The sequence below is a fragment of the Egretta garzetta genome, unplaced genomic scaffold (genome assembly GCF_000687185.1).
Source record: "Egretta garzetta isolate BGI_Z169 unplaced genomic scaffold, ASM68718v1 scaffold118, whole genome shotgun sequence".
In the NCBI taxonomy this organism is placed as follows: Eukaryota; Metazoa; Chordata; class Aves; order Pelecaniformes; family Ardeidae; genus Egretta; species Egretta garzetta.
Window position 1 is genome coordinate 4431189 of NW_009260484.1, and position 22177 is coordinate 4453365.

General features: G+C 38.7%; 2 protein-coding genes across 7 annotated transcripts; one reads left to right on the forward strand and one right to left on the reverse strand.

Moving 5' to 3' along the window:
- Window positions 1–97: 97 nt before the first annotated feature.
- On the forward strand, window positions 98–18636 carry PHF10 (PHD finger protein 10). 4 transcript variants are annotated; one of them, XM_009644163.2, is made up of 12 exons: window positions 98–331; window positions 2466–2572; window positions 3116–3246; window positions 4035–4118; window positions 5519–5652; window positions 5767–5916; window positions 7090–7199; window positions 8950–9103; window positions 11526–11681; window positions 16475–16583; window positions 16870–17058; window positions 18533–18636. In XM_009644163.2, the coding sequence occupies exons 2-12, from the start codon at window positions 2520–2522 to the stop codon at window positions 18616–18618; spliced, it is 1356 nt and encodes a 451-aa protein (XP_009642458.1). In that variant the 5' UTR covers window positions 98–331; window positions 2466–2519; the 3' UTR covers window positions 18619–18636. The 4 variants fall into 4 exon arrangements, with proteins under 4 accessions (XP_009642458.1, XP_035755561.1, XP_035755560.1 ...); XM_035899668.1 differs by lacking the exon at window positions 98–331 and adding an exon at window positions 1757–2234 and having other exon boundaries at window positions 4041–4118; XM_035899667.1 differs by lacking the exon at window positions 98–331 and adding an exon at window positions 1850–2234.
- Window positions 18637–19959: 1323 nt separating this feature from the next.
- On the reverse strand, window positions 19960–22171 carry CUNH6orf120 (chromosome unknown C6orf120 homolog). Of its 3 annotated transcripts, none has more exons than XM_009644164.2 (2): window positions 22039–22171; window positions 19960–20585 (listed from the first exon to the last, which is right to left on the reverse strand). In XM_009644164.2, exon 2 carries the CDS (start codon window positions 20539–20541, stop codon window positions 19984–19986), a length of 558 nt encoding a protein of 185 aa, XP_009642459.1. In that variant the 5' UTR covers window positions 20542–20585; window positions 22039–22171; the 3' UTR covers window positions 19960–19983. The 3 variants fall into 3 exon arrangements, with proteins under 3 accessions (XP_009642459.1, XP_035755563.1, XP_035755564.1); XM_035899670.1 differs by having other exon boundaries at window positions 19960–20629; XM_035899671.1 differs by having other exon boundaries at window positions 19960–20582; window positions 22036–22171.
- Between the last annotated feature and the right edge of the window lie 6 nt (window positions 22172–22177).

The following is a 22177-nucleotide window of genomic DNA, read 5'->3' on the forward strand; positions in this document are numbered from 1 at the left end:
CCCCAGCGTCGCACCCAGCAAAGTTTGGGGCCGGTCTCGGGCTCTTCTGCCTAGGCCTGCTAAATTGTACCCGCTCTTTCCGGGCACTGCCTGGGCTTGTGGCACCGAGTGCCGCCTGCTGTTTCTGCCCCCGCGCTCGGGTGCAGATTGGCAGTTACTTTTTGAAAGGCATCTCGGCAATTCAGGCTTTCCGATTACGTAAGGAAGGGTCGTTGCGTAGATCTTAAAATTAAAAGGCGTCCCAGGAATTCGTAATCTAACCGTACTTCGTAAGGACTAACAGGCGCTTTCCAGAAACGTGCGTTTTCAAGGCAAGAAGGGGCTTTTTTTGGTAATGTTTGGAATGCCGTGCAAAGAAAGCCGCGAGGCGTCCCTGGTTATTATTTTCACTACAGTAACGGTGGCTGAACTACAGCGTGCCTTAGGTTGCAATGCAAATGTTCTCACTTTTTCTGCAAAGTCCTCTGCAACAAACTTGTCTCATTTCCTGGACTGTTTTAGTCTGTGAGCCTGTGTGCTTGAATTTGCTGAAGTTTTCAGCAAAGAAGAAAGCAAAGATAGAAATAGAGGACATTAATCTCCCCTGCGGTATGGGTGCTCATGTTTTTTAATGATATGGTATTTAATAAAAGAAAATTTCAAAGCAAAAGGAGTGACTGATGCAAGGCACTTCTTCTTAACTGTCAGGTTGAGATGTATCTTAAAAATGTTTTGAAGTCTTGTGGTAGCTTTGGTGTAGGAAAGCATGGCTTTGGCCCTGTTCATGTTTTTGTCTAGTAGCTAAAAAAGTTTGGAGTGAGCGTGTTCACGTTCCCTGTGGGAAGTAGGGATGAACTGCTGCTGAGACATAGCTGTGTCACAAAGTACACTAGTGTGGTATTGTTTTGATTGGAGACTGCTACTTTGTTTCTCTAATTAAGTTTATACAGGGCATTCTCAGCAATACTAGGAAATAGTATTATTAGTAGTACTAGCGGAGATGCTACTTACATGATTCTTTAAGTATAGCTACACTAAGAAAGCACAGTTTCATTAAATTTTGCTTTTAAGTTTTTGTTCTCATTGTATGAAAGATACTCTTACTAATCCATGGGAAAGGACAAAAAAAAGTAAAGAATTGTGAAAAACATGAAATAAACCAAAAATACAGGAGACAAATTTTTTTTCCCCGTGGCCTGTCTTGATTATAGTACTGTGAAATGCTACAGAACAAAAATAATGTATTCTCATTTGCTGAAATATTTTTAAATGATATTTCAAGTCATACGATACGTAAAACATGCTAGAATGACAGACATTAGTTAAGGTAGCCCTAATAATTGTTCTTGTCATTATTTAATACCTAAGTATAGTTGTGGGCTTGATCCATTTATTTCTGACAGGTTAATTCTTACTTAAACTTTTCACAATGCTTATGAAACGGGATTCTTTCATATGACTCCACTTTAGACTTTCAGTTACTTAAAGAGCTCTCTTGTTCTTGCCTCTACTACGGGTGACAGTAGCTGATTCACCTGAACACTTCTACCTTCTGTTTCTCATTTACAATCATGCAAGGGTGATCATTAAATGTTTTGAGAGATGTTGATGCTGAGCACTAGGTAGGAGTTGTATAGTGTTATTAGACAGCAAAGCAGTGAAAAGCACAAGAAGGTCGATGAAATCAGTGGTCTGCTAGGTTTTACAAGAACTATTTTTTTTTCTTCACCCTTTATTCCCTTTCTTTATATAGATCTCATGAAATCTGAATAGTGAGACCTGTAAGTTAGCTTCTAAATGTTCCCTTGTAATAGCTTTGTTCTGAAGATGACATTTATCTTCTGTATCTGTTGCGATACAACTTCAGTTTTTCTCTTCCCCCCTGTTTCCCCCAAAAGACAAGTCTTTGCTACTTGCTGTAATCATATATTTTTGTAAACCGTATACCATTCTTTTTATTTTAACTGTATCTCCATAAACTCCTGTGTTGCTTTTGGTAATATTTCCCCTTGATTTATAAGCATCAGCTCTCAGCAAGGGCTTGGTGGTTTTGCTCTGCCCTTGCTGTTGCTTTTGAGAGCTAGCCTGATGAAGTGAATTAGTCTTGTCCCTGACTGTCACCAGTGAGGGAGGTTTGCTGGCTTTACAGCTGTCTGGCCGTGCTGATGCCACAGGTAGTTTACATCAAGAACAATGAACTTGGTGGTCAGAGAGAGCCACAGCTCTGCCTGTTCAGTCCTCCACCTATGCAACAGGTGAGAAACTACCCAGTTCTCCTCCTGTGCCACTATTGTGTAGTGCAGCTAGTTGGCAGCAAAGAATAATTTGCTAGGTAAACTGTCCTATGAGTTGTTTGTAAAGAGTGTTATTAAATAGCTCAGTAGTTCAGGTATATTTAAACTGTGGATTGTCTTGCGGTATTTTTTGATGCCTTACATTATCTGCTCAATACCCTTATTTTTTTTTAATATTTCTCTTCGTTTCAGGATGACACAGAAGAAAATTCCAATGACGGCAGCCAGCCATCCAAAAGACGACGTATGGGCTCAGGGGACAGTTCTCGGAGCTGTGAAACTTCTAGTCAGGACCTCGGGTAATACTATGTTTTACAATTCCCACTTTTTCTTTGCTAGTCTTATTGTATTGTTCGATATACTTAAGTATTAGCTCTTCTTTCTTTGCTTGTGTATTCTTCACATGCCTTTCTGAATGGAGGCAATGTCCTATGCATAGCTAGCTGCCTTTTCCTCCCAGCGTATTTTAAGACATTTTGTTTTAAAATGACACAAAATGTGCTACATCCAATTTACAATCCAGAAGCACAGCTTACCTGTTTTGTAAAATACTACATATTTTTGAGTGAGTTTTGACCTGCTTTTCCTGCTGTCCTATCTGCTGTCACAGATAGCCCTTTCTTCATGTTCTGTCCCTCAGCATATTGATGAATGCTGGTTTGGAGAAATGTATGTGGAGTGTAACTTTGAAATGGGTTAACAGGATGCAGTGTTCTGAAGTGCTTGTCCAACTTCACAGATGTTGTTCATTAACGTATAAATAGGAATTACTGGATTTCTAGGAATGTAAGTATCCCTCTTAAGGATTATTTGATTTGTTCTAACACTGTTCTTATATTTAGATATAGCTATTTTCCTGATGAAAACTTGATAGAATACAAGTGGCCACCAGATGAAACAGGAGAATACTATATGCTTCAGGAGCAAGTCAGTGAATATTTGGGCGTGACTTCCTTTAAAAGAAAATATCCAGGTATTTATTTTTAAAGTTTTTCTTCTAAAAATTTTGGTCTTTGTACAGTGTGGATGTAATCTGTGTCTCTCTGACTATAGCATGAGCCAACTGATTAAAAAAAGACCCTGGCAAGAGCAGATCTGAATTATATATGTTGTGCTTTTTATTTTTGTTACCAGCATATTGAAAATGTATCCTGTGGTTTTCGAGGTAATTCAAGATTTTTTGGTATTGCCACTGAAAATCCATAAACAAGTCTGATTTGGTACTTAGATCAGCAAGTACCTTTTGAAAACTGACCTCAATTTTTAAATATTTTGTTGGTGATTTCTTGCTATATAGCTATATCTTTATATTCTGTTTCATGAATTGTGACAACATTTCTACACTGTGGAAGAATTTTAAAAAATGAATTGAGGAGGTTCTAGGATTTGAGCCTTCATTGTTCAGAATTGTCAAATCTGGTTCGTCTGTCAAGAAATTTATTTTTAAAAGGCATATTAAAAGAAAAAAGAATGTACCTTCAGTGCTTGATAATATTTTCTGCATCTGAGGTCACATGTCAGGTTTCTTCAGTATTTCTGTAAATCATAACTACAGGCAGGGTACTCAGAAAAATTGACCATGTCCCTACAGTGTATATTAAATCTAAACATAATTTATAAAGTTATCATGTTTGTAGGAATAGTAGTATAATACAGACTCTCACTGCTTGGAAATAAATTGTCATAATACTTTGACACTGTTTATGGGGGAGTGTGAGTAACTGCACACATTTTTATTGCTGGTTTTTGTTTTCTTTGGAGATTTAGAAAGACGAGATCTATCTCACAAGGAGAAACTCTACCTCAGAGAACTAAATGTTATCACGGAGACTCAGTGCACACTAGGTAAGAAAACAAATTGTTAGATTCCTTGTTATAGTATTAAAAATATGGCACACTGAAACTGTGATTCAGTTTGGTAGAGAAGAATTACATCGCTCTCAACTGAAGACGTAAATTCTGAGATGAAAAACGGTTTATTATTGATTTGTGTAACTTCACCATGAGGTATCAGTATTTCAGATCCATTATAAAAAAAATTAAATTTTGGATCTATTCTCATTACTTAGTAAAATCCTTTCTATGTTGTAAATTAACTTTTAGAACCTTTTTGACTTTCTAGAAAAGAGAACACCATAATTTTTCAAATTAAAAAGTACATCAGTCTTGTTTTGCTGAGTTAGCTGGAACACAGCAAACATTACTGTATCTTACATGGCTCAGCTTATATGTCAGAAGTTAAAAGGGTGTGTATTAAAGCACACAATGTGCTTTAAATGGAATGATGTCATTGATGTGGCTTATATTGAAAGAGCTTGAAGTATCTTTTTCTTCCTCTGCTGTGGCTTGAAGCACGTTGGAGATTAAATGATGCCTGTTGCATTTTTTTCTTTATATCATGGGTTTGTGCAAATGTAATGTCATTTTATGTACTAGCAGTCTTTGGTATACCACCTTTATTTCTCACCTGCCAGCTCTCTTGATTTCTTTTTTTTTTTTTAAACTTAAATATGCAGGAGACAAGAGTATCTAATTTTTGTCAATAGAAGCAAAATGCTATATTCTGCCTCATATATCCAGTAGAGACGTGTGCTGAGTTAACTATCCCTATTTTTTAAGGTTATATTTATAATCAGCGGTAGGAACATAAGTCAACCTCCATGCTTTTGTCAATGTTTGGAGATTAGTTGTGTTGGAACCTTTAAAGGAGGAGTTCTGCATTGTAGCTCCAAACCGAGGCATTCTGATTTCTGGACTTCAAATGCTTCAGTTGGGAGTCAGGAGTCTGCGTGCAGTTTGCTGCTCTGAATTGCCCTTACAGTAATTCTTCCTCGATTTGCGTAGAGAGATTACATAGACTTCATGATCTCAGTTAAGGTTCTTCAAGGTGATGAAACTAACACTTCACCAATACTGGAAACTGAAACTAACAGTTCACCAGGTCCTGCTTAGAGCAAAGGTTCTGCCTCACAGGGGAGTTCAGTGGGTGGCTGAGTCAACGTGAAGGGCTCTGTAGCTGTAAGCAAGAAAAGAAATGAGCCTTGCCTCCTTGGATAGAAGCAAACTCCTACTAATCAGCCTTGAAAGCTGAACAGTGCAAGTTCACTCCTACTTGAGAGAGAAGCATTATGCCCAGCAGGTTGTTGTTTTTAGCTGCTCAGAAGCTTGAGTTGATCATTGTGGGGTATAAATAACCTACGTTTAGTTTTGCCAGATAGCATCATTATTGCTTTTATCTATTTTAGGTCTAACAGCTTTGCGTAGTGATGAAGTAATTGATCTTATGATTAAAGAATACCCTGCCAAACATGCCGAGTATTCTGTTATACTGCAAGAGAAAGAACGTCAGCGAATAACAGATCATTATAAAGAGTACTCTGTAAGTAACTAGCGAATAAGTGAACCAGATCTGTAACATGTGGCGTATCAGAAAAGGCTGTTCTCAAACTGATAGTGAAATGAAAATGAATTAACAAAATTGTTTTTATTCCAGCAAATGCAGCAGCAGAACACACAGAAAGTAGAAGCCAGTAAAGTTCCAGAATATATTAAAAAAGCTGCCAAGAAAGCTGCAGAATTCAACAGCAATTTAAACCGAGAGCGGATGGAAGAAAGAAGAGCCTATTTTGATTTACAGACACATGTAGGCAGATTTAATTTTCTTATCAATGTCAATAGGTAGCTCCTTGCTTGTTTTAGTAAAGTTGGTTTTGATACCATTTTAACTATTTTATTATCAGGGGTTTTGATTAGTCCTGTTTCAGTCATGTAGGGACTTAAACAGTTTTGCTGATAAATGGGTAATACTGCTAAAAATAATAATCTCAAATATATTTAATGTGAAAACTTTTTTTTAACTTGAAAATACATGTCTTGGGAAGCTTTAAAAATTTCAGTATTTGTTGTCATGTCTTTAATCTGCTGGTAGTAGCATAAAATTAAGAGGTATGTTTAGGCTACTAAGAAGCTTCTGTTGCTATTGTATCTATTCATATAAAGAGCTAATTCTTTCTTGGAACAGCTCCAAAATTTTGGCTGAACAGTACCCAGAGTAAAAAAGTAAGCTATTTATCTTCTAAGAGAGTATGTCCTTGTTTTTGTTAGGTGTTATATTATTTTTGTATTAGATGTATTTCAGGCTTCTGTGCTTGATTTAAAAACAAAAAAAAATTAGCTGGCATTTTGAAGCAGGACTTTTCTGCTTGTATAAAGACAGTAAAGCAAAAATTTTCTCTATGCAAATTCTGCAAATTATTACATGGCAGTGTGTTATGGAAAGTTTATATTATCCTTGTTAGAGACAAGATAGTGGATGATTAGTTTAATATCTTTCTAAGGGAAAGAAGGCTTCTGTGTAAGCTTATCCTTTCCATATATTTGTATTATTAACTGCATTTTTTATAGTACCATCTGGTTTCAGAATTAGATGGACATGTTCTTACTATCCTCTACCAATATGGACCAGCAATGATAATTCGTGCTAAAGATGCCAGTCACAAACGTTAATGTTTACTGTTTCAATTATTAGATTTTTAATTTTTAAATTACTTTACATAATGTACTGGTAGAAGTAGTCTTACCTAATACTCGTTCAGTTCACTAGATACTTAGTGATTGGATTTATTCCATAGTACTATTTTGTGAGTGGGCTCTCTTACCATTTTAATGAATTGGATTTCCCATGGGAGAACTTGCATAGCTGTTCCAACTCAATAAAGCTGGCTCATTAAAAAATGTTTGGGGGCAGATGGTGAGGAAGGCTCAAAAGTTTCTATGTGAAACAAAAAAAGTAATTGTTTTGTATTAAACAATACAGATTATCCAGGTGCCTCAAGGAAAGTACAAAATCTTACCTACAGAGAGAACAAAGGTTAGTCCTTATCCAGTGGCTCTCATACCCGGCCAGTTCCAGGAATACTACAAAAGGTACTTTAAAAGCATCCTAACTGCGGATTCTGTTGCACTGGTGTGTTTGCTCTACATCTAGCAGATGGAAAACATTTCAGTGTGTTTACTGTAAGGTTTTGAATTAATTTTATGCCTGAGACACCTGCTAGTCTAACAGATGCATAGCAGGACAGCTTTTGTCAACAAAACAGTGCTGGCTGCAAGAGGACTGTCTCCACTGATGTATTGCAGTGTCTGAGATTTTGGCCTGCTCAGATATTTACTGTGGTAAAAGGAGACATTGATTTCACTCCTGCCACCCTCATGTGTTTACTTATCATCTGCCTCTGCATGTGTGCTAAGATTAATGTTACTATATCTAAATGTTGTAATGCTGGCTTGTAATCACATGTTTTCTGTGTGACAGTCTTACTGGCCTTTCCTAAATTTTTAGGAAGTTTTTAATTTAAAAAAAAAAATTTGATTGATCTTGTGCACTAAGTTTAATGTTGGATTTGTGAGAGTAAGGTATTGCTAGTGGATCTTTGTATTTCATTGAAAGTGTGTAGAATCATAGAATCACTTTGGTTGGAAAAGACCTTTGAGATCATAGAGTCCAACCTTTAACCTAACCCTGCCATCCCACCACTAAACCATGTCCCTAAGCACCTCATCTATCCTTCTTTTAAATACCTCCAGGGATGAGGACTCTACCACCTCCCTGGGCAGCCCAGTCCAGAGCCTGACAACCCTTTTGGTGAAGAAGTTTTTCCTAAGGTCTAGCTGTGTACTTGATAGTCTACCCAAATTTGAGTTTACCAGTGGCGTGCTCCCATTTGACAGATACATACTGATTTGAAAATTGTTGCCTATGTCTTACCATCTACAACAGAGATGATACTCATCCTATACATGCACAGTTTTCTTTAGAGAAGCTCCTTATCTGTCTATGCCTTGCTCATTCCAGTGTGTGCATACAGCCCACCCCAAATCTGCATGTTACAGGGCATTCTTGAAGGACTTCAATTTTATTAAATTGATTGAATTAAAAATACAAGTTATCTTGTTTATTTTGCACTTATAAGCTGCAAGTGAAACTGCTTATCCTTCTTAGTGAAGGACACACCCTTTCAAAACATGCATCAAAATAATTTCCTACTCCTTACAATGCTTGTCCTTAATAGTAAGAGGACTATCACTTTTTCTTAGTATTTAAGGTTAAAAAGAAAGGGGTGGATTACACATGTTAAGCTGTATCTAACTATAAGCAATGTGATTAGATCTTCACATTCTTCTGTAATTATATTTTTATATGCATTTTTTGTTCTCCTTCAGTAATCAACAAACTCTGACATATAGCTGTATTCTTTGCTTTGCCTTGGACCCTAGCTGTTTGTGTGCTCTGGGTGAGAATTGTTGTGCACATGTTACCTGGGCACTGTACGTTTATAAACAAAGTGTATGGTCTGTTGGGCATAGTAACATGGATTGGTTAAAAATTTTTAGGGGTTCCGTGGCCTCTTATGATTATGTAGGTTTGGAACATTGCAAAGAATACTCTTCCTGTGTTCCACAAGTATCTGCTATACAAAGAAGACAAGTACTAGATGGTGTCACATCTGAGAGGAGAAATTAGTATGTTTCCTATTTTTTCAGAACGGCATGGTTTTATGTGCCTTGCTGAAAAAAGGGAGCTTTTCTTACTCTTTCTCACTGAAGTCCTTGTACGCTGTGTGACTTAATATTTATGCATAAAGTACACATGAATTAATTTATTTTTTAACTTTAGATACTCTCCAGATGAACTTCGTTACTTGCCGTTAAACACAGCTCTTTATGAACCTCCTTTGGATCCAGAGCTACCTGCTTTAGACAGTGATGGAGATTCAGATGATGCAGAGGAAGGGCGAGGTGATGAAAAACGGAAACCCAAAGGCAATTCGGTGAGACAAATTGAAAGTATTCTTCAACAAAAAAATCCTTTCCCTTCACTTCTGTTAGTTTCAGTAGTTTCTTAGTAGAATCTTTAACATTTGCAAAATGAAGGAGAATCATAAACTAAAAGAGTATTCCCTTTTTTAGTACTTCTCTTTATTTTATAACATTGCTCTCCAGCTTTCCATTTTGATCCATTTTTAAAGTAAATCAATGAAATATTTGAAATTTCAGGCCCTTTCTTCCTTATTTTTAAAGAAATCTTGAAAAATCTTCCCAACCACAGCTCTTTGTTATGCCCTTTTCCCCAAGAGGAAGTTGCTAGCATTTCTGAGGGGAATGAACACTGTAGTTCAGGTCACAGCATATTTTGCTATTTAAGTCCCACAGAATCTGTCACTAAAGCAAAGGCATTGATTGGTAGCCTTGTAACTTTTTCTTCTTGCGATGTAGAAGCAGGAAGTGCTCCATACAGAAACAGTTACTTTATTCCAATTTAAAGAGAAGGTAAAAAGCACTGTTTGTTTGTTTTACAAATACATCTTTAAAAAGATGTTTATCTTCTCGCTATTTATGCAAACACAAAATTAACTTGTTACTGGAAGTTAAGGGAAACTTTCACATACCTACCTTGATAGTGTTCAAGAGCAGCTGAGCTTCAGATGAGCTGAGTACAACTGAACCACTGGTATGTTGGTCTAGTTAGTACGTTGGTGACAACCACTTTCCAGAAGTTTAACCCTAATTTTAAGAGTAATGGAATGTAAAATCACAGGTGCCTTTAACAGTTTCTAGTTCAGTTGATGAACATGTTAGATGGTGGGTATATATAATGCTAAATTTTGCCATATAAGCATTTATTTTGTTTGAATATTCATAAGCTAGTCGTAACTGAAGAAGGAAGGAAAGGGTCATCTTGTAGGGTAACAAGGGAGAGAGAGCTGGTAACACACCCTTTCTGCTTGCATTTTTTGGAGAAAAAGAAATCTTACAAATTCAGCATGCTACATGTCAACTCAAAAGTTTGGTTTAATCATACTCCAGCTTTTTTACAGTTGGGTTTTAACCTTTTTTTCCCAGTTCCCTTATCCACTGACTTCCATTCCCCTTAATGGTAAAGAAAAGTAACTGGACCAAGCAGACTGTCCTTCCAATTTTTACAAAAGTTCAGAAGTCTTTGGTGGCAGAATGCAGAAGGGAAAATGTCCTTGTGTTGGAAAAATTCCTGTGAAGTGGGTTTGGCTACAGGAGCAGGGGTTCTTTGCTAGTCATTGGTGCATATTGTTGAGGAAAAACAGCTGTTGAACACAAAGGAGAGGCAGTTGTCAGGCCTCTTTTCCTGAGTTTTGGGTTACCTACCATTCATCAGGTCTCCCTGGTGAGTCCTACAACATGCTTTATGCTTTTTCCTTTTTCTCCCTCCCCATTGTTGGAGTCGAGTAGCAATTTTCCTGTTCTGTAGTGTTTTAATGGGCCTGTCCTAAACAACCCTTCCCCTAAAATAACAGTGAAACATACCGGGTTTTGTTGCAACATAGTTTGCTTTGTTTTTTGTGTTATACTCTTCCCTTTGCACTCTGTCTGTTTTGTCTGTTTTGATTTTAGGCTCTGGGGCATAGGCTGATTACTGTTATGTTTGTACAGAGTGCCTTTTACTGTAGGGCACCACTGTTATTTGGCCCTTTGGTTTTTATTGTAAAAATGTGATTAATCATATTGCTTTCTTCTGGAGCTTTTTGGAGGCCTTTATTAACAATTTTTCTGAGAAAAATCTTGTGCTGCTGCTCTTAATTATGCTTACATTGATCTTTCACCCTCTTTGAACCTCTTCCCCTCTTTCTTGCCTCCTCATTCCTAAAAAAAAATGCTTTAACTGCAGCACAAATTCTGTTGTTTGGTTCTGTATTAAATATTGAAATGTGTTTTGCCTTTGATGGCATTCTTCTGCTGCAATCCAAATGAAATACTTAGATTGCTCCTGGTGAAAATAGTAGATGAGGGTGGCAGAAAAGACCTTCACATGTTTAATTCAAGGCAGTGCTATTTGGTAGTACACTTTAAATACATGGCAAGGGCACTTTTAACTTATTGCTGGCCCTTTACTTTGTAAAAAACATCTGCATATAGTGGATTTCTTGCTGGCTTTTAAAGGAAAACGGTTCAAAGAATTACGCTGATGTGCTCCCTACGCTGGTATCAAAACCAACTGGAAAACATGACTGCTGTTGCCAATGCAATGAGTCTCTTTGCATGAGAAATAATAGATAATGAAGGTTACGAGCAAAGGTGTTCTAGATTGTGATGTACCCCATGCTTTTGCAGAAGGAAAGATGTATCCTTCTCTTACCTTAGTTGGCTCTAAGGGGCATAGGAAAGACTTGTCTGTCTATCCAAAAAATAAAAAATATAGCTATGGTATTTTTATTATAGGACAATTCGTCTGGCAATGTATCTGAAGGTGATTGCGCCACAGACAACCAGGAGGATTCTTTTCAGGGAAGACAAAAAACAAGAGACAAAAGTGCTACTCCAAGAAAAGATGGTTCCAAACGTTCTGTATTATCCAAATCAGTTCCTGGGTACAAGGTAGAAGAAAAAAGCCCCTGAATGAACTTCTTTACTGACCAGCCTCTCCCTGAAATATTTGTTTTTCCAATAATAAGGGACTTCTGCTTGCTGTACTTCACTAGCTGCTCTCCTGTTGTGTGCTCCATCTGTTTGCTTCCTTACTTCCTTTTTGCTTTTATTTCACGTGGGGCTTTCCTTTAGCCTAGCTATACAGTGGCCTCTGTTGCTGTTAACTTCTCAGATTCCCAGGCAGTAACATCAGAAAAATCCACTGCAGATTTATCATTGGAACTCTACGTCTTTCTGTCTGCTTTAACACAGCAGTCGGAATTGCTTTCCAGTTCAAAACTAGCACTCAGTATCTGTTTGTTTGGGGTTTTTTTCCCTGCTATTTAGTATGGCAGCATACCAAGAGATCAGTGGTGTAAAGTGCAGCTTTGTGGCTGAACATGTTGTTATGATGTTCATTTTAAATATAGCCTTTCAGCCTGAGATGTTACGATGTATAGGATGGAAGGTGAGAAACTTACTACAGTTGTATAGGCAACACTATGTAACCACTTTAACAGTATATGGAAAGTAGCTTTTTATGTAGTTCATACTATGTAGAAATGTTTGCGGGCAATAAGCTAAAAACTTGGTGAGGATGTTAAGACATTTCAGCTGGCAAGCAGCAATTGCCAAACCTAAGACCCAAGTCATCAGTATTACTCTATAATAATTTCAAAAATTAAGATACAAATAAGATTAAGAAAAAATACTTTTCAGAAGAAATGGGAATTGACATGCATTATTTATGTGTTGTTATTCTGCATACTAAGAGAGGATCTGAACATAATGTAACACTTTTAAAGCACATTATTGCCTAGTCCTGTTCCACTGAAAGGAATGAGAATTTTCCATTGACTTACACGGGAGTAGGAATAGACCCATAAAGAGGGAAAACACTACAGTAAGATAGGGTTTAGTATTTATCAATCAGGAATGCTTGTTAAGAGAGGTTAAGGAAAAAGGAACATTTTTGTCAGTGACAAGATGGTACATATTGAGAAACTGTCTCAGCAAAAGTGAGCTGTTAATGGCTTGCATTTTATATTCATAAATATAATATCTGTATTTACCAAGTTAACAGTAAATAAACTATAACTTACCTTAAGAAGCTAATTTCCAGCAAGAATCGGACAACTTTGATAAATTTTCTCTGCATACCGTATCTGTACGAGTTCATAACGGATAGCAAGCTCCAGCTGCGTTTTCTCTTTTCAGGAACTTACTAAGAAATATGCAAACTATGGAGATTTAGACTGTGGTTATCATATGTATATTTTTTTATATGTAATTTTGCAAATTGTTGTAGACACAGAATGCATACCAGTATTCCCATGAACATGAAATCCAAAGATGGAGCTTAATATTTTTTTTTAGCTTTGTTTAACTTGACAAAGATCGTGTGCCACTGGTTTACAGAAGTTTGACTTAGCTGCGAGATGTCTGGGTGTTTGATTAGTCCCGTCTATTTAATGGCCTTAGGAGTGCATAGGGAGAGGACTGATGGAGCGGAACTTTTTGCGGAGTTCTGAACTTGTAATTGTAGAAGAATAATGGTAGTCTGCAGCATTACATTTTGAAAATGGATTCCCATAGCAATTGCTTACTGGTTCAAAATCGCTGGTTGTGTTAGTAATGAGGTGTTAACTGTCAACTCAGTGCCATGTCTTTGCAATATCAGCATACCCTGCCTGCATCAGCCATCAGGCTGTTGAAAAGTCAGAGGTGGTGATGTTGTGTTGGGAGGGTGAGAGGACTGGCTTTCTTGTTTGTGGGAACATTTAAACGCTTTCAGTAAACCCAATTACATGAGCTGTTTTAACTGGTAAGAGAGACAGATTCTTGTTTGTTAGTCTGTGAAACGCCAGATAATGATACACCATATGTGCCTAAAGGTTAAGGCACTTTGAGCTGAAGGCTTAACTGATATAAAATGTGTCCCTGTGAATTCTAAATCTTTGTAATACTTCTGTTCTGTATTGTTCTCTGATATTTGACTGTTTTTGTAGGACAGTAATCTTTTGGTTACATGTAGTTAAAACTGAAGGATCATTGCTATGGCATCCACATGCAAATGTATAGTTGTAGCCACATGACGAGTATTACAGGATTCGCACATTTCCACTGAGTTATTTTTGAGTAAAAGAAATAATGTATTTTATATGGAGCCATTTTTATTGTTGGTTCTTTAACAAAGAACAGTTAGCGTGTGTTTTACATTTTGTCATGTTACAAGTAGCAAGTCTTTGTTGCTGCAGGACTGGCTGCTACAATTGCACACACAGGGTACTGTTAAAAGTACAGGAGATTATTTTGCACATAAAACTGAAATGTATTGAGAAACTATATTTTACAACACTTCTGTTTTGGGTCACTGTATATGAAAATGGAACGCTTTGCATTCGGAATAGGACCTTATGAAAATGGTGTAGCTGGAATGCCTACTTTGAGAGCTGCAGCACAGCAGCGTGGAAGTGAAAACTTACAGAGCAGGCAGTCATCGATTTGACCCTGCATTCATTTTCTCTCCCTTCCTCATCCCAGTAACAGGAGGACATAGAAAACAAAATTTAATCTAATCGGATGGGATATTGTGACTTCCCATTTGGATTTGATAGACTTTTTTCATAGCGTTTCTAAAAGCCATTTATAGTGGCAGAACTTGAACCGATTTGAAATGTGAATAGTCTTGCATTTTTTTTTTTAATTTTTGTAAAAATAATTCCATACTGTTGGAACTTTATTACTAATAGGCTGTGATTCTCCCCCACCCCCCCAAACATGCACGATTTCTAATGAATACAATTTAGTGAAGTAAGAATAGATGGAAGCATTGTTAATAAATGCATCTATATCAGTGTCTAACTTCAGGATTATGTGTATCAGAGTGTTAACTGCACGTACCCTAATGCAGGTAACAGTGACCGAAAAGCAGCTCACTTTAGTTTTGCTGGAGTACAAGGGAGTATGCTGCTGTACATTAAAGGCAGTAAAACACAAGTCCATAATAAATTAGAAGTCTGATTAGAAAAGTGCACTTGCTAGTCTAGAAAGGCTTGGTTTACATAGAAGTAGGTAAAAACACACACACACAAATTTAGAATGTAGCCTAAACAACGGAAGGGTAAATGCTGCAACACTGACGAGGTTTAAGCATGTGCCACTTTTGTTGGGAGGAGCAGGGTATAAAGGTATACATGTAGGACACGTAGAATAGTTAACAGTAAAAGAGTTTGTGTGGTTTTGCTTCCATCATATTTATTATTTTGTAGAGACGTTTGTGAATGTTAGACTTCTTTTATTGTTTTATTATATTTATGTATAAAACAGGTTGACTCTGCTTTTTTAAAATAAATAAGCAAAAAAAAAAAGTCTGTATGAACGCCTCTGTCATCTTTTGAAGGAAGTTACCTATAAACATCTGGTATGGTGTTTTGTTTTCTTAAATAAAACTCTTTAGACCAGACAATTTGAAGCAGACTGTAGCCATGTTTTAACTTAAAAAGCAGATTGAAAACTTCAGAAAACTTAAAGCAATATGTCTTGACTACTTAAAAATGAGTCAAGGTATTAATTGTCTTGCTAGGTGCTAGAAAAAGCTGGCTGGGGAAATAGACACACTTCACTATATGTTGTATTGCAAAAGATCTCGGTAATTTTTATATATATATATATGTATGTATATATAGTTCCATTTTCACTGTATTTTAAACTTAAACTTCATTTTTTTCCCCACATGTGGTTGGTAGTTGACTGGGACTCTTCTTGCTTGCTGACAAGCCGTTCAAGTCCTTAGAAAACAGGATATGCCTTGAACTGCCTCTGCCAGCTGCATCTTTGCAGCAACATTTTTTTTAAAACTCTGGCAGTAGTCGATTTAACGTCAGTGAGTACTGTATTAATTTCAAACTGCATTTCTCACTAATTTCACTATGCAGAGGTCAAAGCTCAACAACAGAACTACTGAAATGTTTCTGAAATGCATAGTGCCTTACTTCTTCCTCGGTTCTCCTCGGGATGAAACACCGTTGGTGTGTCTCTTGGGTTGGGACGCAGAATACCTACACAAATGTTACGCACCGTAACAGCCTGCTGTTTCTCTCTTGCCTTTTAAGTGGATCCCATGGACCCAAACACGCTCCAGGTGATCGCTTAGAAGGATGGAGAATGTAAAGATGTAGTTAAATGTAAGGCTGTGTATTTCTTACAGCGATGACACCTGGGTAGAAGAAAGAACGGTAAAACAGGTAGCCACGTACAGCATAGCCAAGCAGATATTTTGAAACTAAAGACACAAAAATCAACTTTATTGCTGTTGTAATTAGTTTTCTACATTTAGGAACAAATGTCATGCAAATGGGAAATTGTATTTTATTTCTTCCCTAAATGGGAAATCTGCATGGAGATTCATAAGGAAGTACTCTATATTGGAAAAAAAATACTGACGTTTTTAATGTGATGTCACATTTAATTTACATTGAGGTGAGTGTTAGCTGATGAATTCGTAGGAAGAAGCGGGTACGTGCTTTTGCTCCCATTTGATTTACCCGTAACACACTATGTGTGCCAAATGCAAAATACCATGTAGTTAATCTACGACTTTTTTCAGTGCTGCTGATTGTCAGTTACTATCATGTGTTTTAAGGTTCACACATCATAACAGGTAGTTCATTAATTTTAAGAGTTAAGGAGATATGTGACATTTCCTTTTAAACCTGTCAATTCTTCTGGAATGAATTTATAGCCCTCTTCTACCCTTCCAGCCAAAGGTCATTCCAAATGCTATATGTGGAATTTGTCTGAAGGGTAAGGAGTCCAACAAGAAAGGAAAAGCTGAAGCTCTTATACATTGCTCCCAGTGTGACAACAGTGGTAAGTATCTGCATACACTAAGCGGATTCCTAAGGGAGTTTGTTTGGCAGATCTTTTTGTGGAAATATTTAGCGTACCACACTTGTGTGCCACCGCTTCAGTTGCCTTTTCTGTCCTTCGTTAAGGCTCCCATCTCTGTTTAACGTTACGTGCACTAGCGCAGCCCGTGTGCTGTGGGGTCTCGCCAGGAGGCGAGCTAAGCTTCAGCTTCTCTAAAAGCAGACAGTCTTAACTAATCTTAAATTTCATTTCAGACATAAAAGTAATAATACTGGTTTTAATCTAGGCCACCCTTCTTGCCTTGATATGACCCCGGAGCTTGTTGCTATGATTAAGACTTACCCTTGGCAATGTATGGAGTGTAAAACATGCATTATATGCGGGCAGCCTCACCATGAAGAAGAAATGATGTTCTGTGACGTATGTGACCGTGGTTATCACACTTTTTGTGTGGGGCTTGACGCCATCCCTTCAGGTAATAAAGTAAGAGTTAATTGTTCCCTTCCCACCTCTTCCCGAGTCCTGGGCTTTCTCTGTCAGAATTAACATAGGCGTTGCTTTTGAAAGAATAGTTTAAAGCAGTCTTGCGGGGTAGGAGTAACCAATGCTGTAGGTTTCAAAGCATTCACGCTGTAGGACCCAGGTTTTTTAGTAAGCTTTATTTCTGTATATTTGGTTGTGCACAGTTTAACCTGGCAATTCTGGTATAGGAAATATAATTGGCTTTTACAACAGAATCCGAACAGACTCAGTTAGAACCAGGTTGGGCTTTTTTTCCCATATCCACAGAATACTGAGAATAATACTCTTTTCATAAAAGAAACCTATCGAGAGGCTGTATTGCTGCATATTGCTGGAGCATAGCTTTCACATTAATAAAGAGTTTGTGCTGTTATTTCGGTTTCTAAATTAGAAAGTATGCTCGGTTTAGTATTTGTAAACACCTTATTAAATCCCTCCTTTCCCATTACTTTCTTGAACGTCAAAGCTGGAAGCGAAGTACCTCAGTGTCAGGCAGCCTGTACCTTTAAATTACCTGGTCACTCTTACCCCCTGGCCAACTTTAGGCACCGTAAAGCAAGCTTCAGACGTACAAATAAGGGGTAGTACTGTTGATTTTCATGTAATGCTAAATCCGGGGTAAGTTAGTTCACGAGTAAGTATTCAGTGGCTGCAAGTTCTGCAGTGACAGTACGCCCTGTAACTGCAGGGCTTCAGGCACATTCCCATTTTGGGAGGCTCTGGCACTAGCTGTCACTTCCCTGCAGGTTCTGTGGCCGATCGAAGTTTCAGGCTGACCTAGGGACAGAACCTAAAGAAAATGGATGATACGCCTACAAAATTGCCAAAGCAGCCTTTATGATTCCAGCTGCTGTAATATAAACAGTTAAATGCTTCTGCTCTTTGCTCAACCCTTTATTGTTCCCTCTGTAAATGAGTTTTAGTACAGGGTCTGGTGATGAACCCCTGCCAGCAGCTTCATCTGTCCTGCTTGGCTGCACGGGAATAACTGGCGCTGGTTTGGGAAATGGGACCCCATGCCTGGGGCAGAAGAGCAGCATTCCTCAGCTGCCATTCATTTCTGCTCCAGGTAACTGCCCATAACCTCCAACTGTGGTCATTCCCGTGCAAATACGACTTGGAAACCCATGGTTTGTCAAGTTGTTCCTTAATAACCACCTCCTTAGCAGTGCTGCCGCTTCTTGAGGCCCACAAACTTGCGTAGCCAGCTGCTGCTTGTAATGGGTCCGCAACGGAGGGGGAATTTTATTTCCTGCTTTCTACACCTTTTCTGAAAGATGCTTACATTTTAAAGAGAAGCACTGGTCATTTACATTGAAGGAAGCACTGCAAGTAGATGAGCACCTATCAGAATGGTGAAAGGTGCGTAACTAGATGAGTGAGTCACAAAGGTAGTTTCCCAATAATTGATAACTTTCTTTTCTTAGGTCGCTGGATTTGTGATTGTTGTCAGAAAGAGCCTCCCGTACCCAGAAGAGGAGGAAGAAGGGGGAAAAACAGCAAGGAGGGCTAAAAAAAAACCCCAAAAAACTTGCTGTCCAAAACTTAACTGCACAAATCAAAGTGATACTTTGGTGCTATTTAACCAACCACTCTAAGAGGAACAATGCCACTTTTTTTTTCTTTTTACCAAATAAACTTTTAATTTTGGCTATATAATGATTTTTTTTTGTGATACAAGTGACTAACCACGTCCTGTCAGATGTCTAGATAGAGACAAGCCAAATTCCCACTTAAAAAAAGAAGGCTTTCAGTAATGAAATTTAAATTATACATGCACCATTTGTGTAAAATTATAGTAACGTGCTTGTTTATTTCAGTGCACTCATCAGTAAGCTCTGTGAAAAGAAGATTACAGAGCAATTTAAGTATACACTATTTGCATAGCAACTGGTTATTTTGAAAGACTCAATGGAAGCAAAAAAAAAAATTCCTGGAAAAACTGACTCTCAAGGAAGAGTGGGCACGACCTGACCTTCTTACAACGTACTGCAAATCCCTTTCTGCAGAAATTTTCTTTGCAAGCTAACGGGGAGGTGGGAGACTCATGGAGATGTACTTAAAAAAAAAAAAAAAATCCATCACAAAAAGCTATAACGGGAGGTGTAAGAAAACACCTCTCAAGTTCACGATACTCCGTGCTGGGTTGCTTTTAATGAGGGATGAAAGCGTCGTATTGACAAATGACAACAGCTGAAGGCAGCGTGCTCTCCCTGCCGGAACGGCGAGGAAGCATAACACGCGCTTGGCTCAGGTCAGGGATGTGCAGAGGTGACGAGTGACTTGGACAGACCTCTGCCTGACAGACGGCTGACCGTAGAGTACAAGCAGCCACAATACAGCTCACCCATCCCCTTGGGTGACTGACTGGTTTTCCCTTCCTGCACCCTAGGCTCCTTGCTGTGCATACACTTAAAAGCCATTGCTAATTGGTTTTACTGGAAATACTTGCTCAGAAAAGGAGCAGGCTTTTTTTTTAAATACGCTCTAAACTGAGAGGGGGCACTGAAGTCCAGCCGTTTGCTGCTTTACTTTTCTTTATAAAAAACAAAAACCCCAATAGAAAATACTGAATGGGAGCTGCCTAAGCACCCATTTAAAGTGAATTTAACAGGATCCCAACCATACATTCATTTTTAAGCCCTGATCTCTGAAGAACACTGCCGATACTGTGCTTGCTGCTCATTTTACATATGGGGAGGATTTACAATACAAAATTAAATATGGCTTTTTTTTTTCCCCCCACTTCCGTTCTGGTTTAGGGCAAGTAACCTGAATACCTCTTCAGGAAACGTAACAAAGAGTATTAAATATCACAGCAAGTCATTAATGTTCAATTTCACAGGCTGAGGTGTGATTTAGTCCAGTGTGTATCAATTTAAAAAAGAATTTCAAGTATTAACTTCAAGATTCCAATAAGTATAGTCCAGAAAACAGATTCCTCATCCTGAGATTCATCTTCTGTGGACTGTGAGTATTTCTGGTTTGCCTCCGTCTCCTCGGGGTTGTAGGAAGCCTCGCCAAACGGATACTGCACAACTGTTCGATCGTAGTACACTTTCATTTCAAACTCGCTCTCCAGGTGAGAGGGGTGACCGTAAATCCCTATTCCCACCGGCCGGCGGAAGTGTGCGGGAACGTGGACAACATCTTGGCCGCAGGTTACAGACTGTAACTCGTACTCGTCAAAGCTGGGGTGAAGCGTGATGTCAGATACATACAAGTCTGCGTCGCCTTTTAAACTCCGCATCTGAAGTACGATCTTTCCCTCGTGGTTTAGTCTCAAATAGCTGTAGTTGCCCGCTCCAATCTGGCCTTGGACAACGTGAAGAAGAATCCATTCTTCAGGTACGTCCTCTTCCTCAAAGGCATTTGCCACAAACAGTACTTGAGCTGCCACAAATATTAGCAGGATTCTTCTCCAGCGTGCTGCCATGGTCTTCGGTGATATGCAGACTCCTCCCGTGTCCTGTGCGCTACCTTGCGAATGCAAAACAGAATTCAGATTTTAGCGTATTCCGTTCCTGGAAGGAACAGATTTTTTAAATTTTTTTTTTATACTTTGATAATTTTAGAAATCCGCTCTAGTCCATACAAAGTTAAGCAACTTCAATTAAGTATGTTCATTAACTTTTCTTCCTTTTTAATAGTAACAAAAACCGTTGCCAAGATTCAGAGCTCTGCAGGATTAAAATGGCTTGAACTTCTTAAAGAAGTTAAAACAGAAATTAATCAAGCGGGTGTTCTTTCATCCAGAACTGACACGGAGACTTTAGTTTCATCCTACCTGCATACATGCCCTATCTGACAGATACCCTGAAGAGACAAAACCCAGAAACTATTTTAGCCTCAATTTAAAAAAAAAGTTAAAAAAGAAAGCTTTTGCATGCTTGAAGAAGCTTAACTTTGTATCAGGTATTCAGGGCATTCTATTTGTCCTCCCATCCCCTCAACGTCAGAAGACAGTTAAAGGTGCAAATCTGGGTACGTGCATGAAGCAGAACACATTCCAACTTGCACTGGGAACGGACTTACAAATGAATTATCTAGTGAGATAATATATTAATTTATGATTCTGTTGCACGGATTGTTTCTAGGGCTAAACTTGGCATATTCTGCCTGAAAAAAAATGCATTTAACTTCCCTAAAGATTTTCTTACCGCACAAATCCTCAGCTCTTTACAGCACTTCTTAGAAAACAGAAGGCTTAAGTTACCGGGGCGAGGGGGAGCTGGAAAGGCCTGCTGCAAGATTAAGGCTCTTACACCCTTTCCCTCCTCCTTGGACGTTCCTGGCCAGGCAGCCCGAGCGTGCCTACCGCACTCCAGTCCTTTCAACAGAGTGTGCATGTGCAAAGCAGCAAGCTCTGAACCCTGCCGAAGGCTTCCAAAGCACACAGCTGACTGAATTTGACATGCAAATCACAGCCAAGCAGAGCCAGAAGCAGACACACTTTCATGTTCCAGGTGAAAATTTTTATCCTCTCGCGCCTTCCAGAAGGACACTGCAATTATCTTAAACGTGAAAGCTACCAGAGTAAGTTGTTTTGTACCCTGCTAGCATGAGAACAAACTGCATTACTTCCACCGAGATGACACTTAAACCTTAGAGGTTTTGCAGTGAAACAGATCTAGGGGAAAAAAAAAGTACAAATATTTCTGTAGTTCCGAGTTTTCTACCCCAGAGGCCCCTCTACTGCAAGGCCACAATTCTGCAAAGACAGCACAAAAGAAGGACGCACAGCAGTCACAGAACCTGCCAGACTGACAAAACCCCATCAAATAGTGACAGAAAAAACCCCCCCGGGTCTTCTGCCTTGTATCTCTCTGTGTCCGGGAACTGACTCCACCACTTTTAAATCGAAGCGGTGATGAAACATCCCAGCGGAGGAACAGGAAAAACTCCACATCAGAGCACAAAATAACGAAGTTACCTAGGGACAAACGAATTGTTCTGGCGCTGGAGCCGCAGGTGGGAGGAGAGCCGATGCCAGGAGACCTTGGACAGAGCCAGGAGCGCCGCTGCCCGCGCCCGCTCTCGCTCCCGCCTTCCCCGCGGGCGCGACGGCCCCT

Bases quoted from the DNA above. Each gene is read 5' to 3' on its own strand.
- PHF10 (XM_035899667.1), top strand. From the start codon at position 2,145: ATGCCACAGGTAGTTTACATCAAGAACAATGAACTTGGTGGTCAGAGA. The intron at 2,573-3,115 runs GTAATACTATGT...TCTTATATTTAG, and splicing joins ACTTCTAGTCAGGACCTCGG to ATATAGCTATTTTCCTGATG. The intron at 16,584-16,869 runs GTAAGTATCTGC...GTTTTAATCTAG, and splicing joins CTCCCAGTGTGACAACAGTG to GCCACCCTTCTTGCCTTGAT.
- CUNH6orf120 (XM_009644164.2), bottom strand. From the start codon at position 20,541: ATGGCAGCACGCTGGAGAAGAATCCTGCTAATATTTGTGGCAGCTCAA.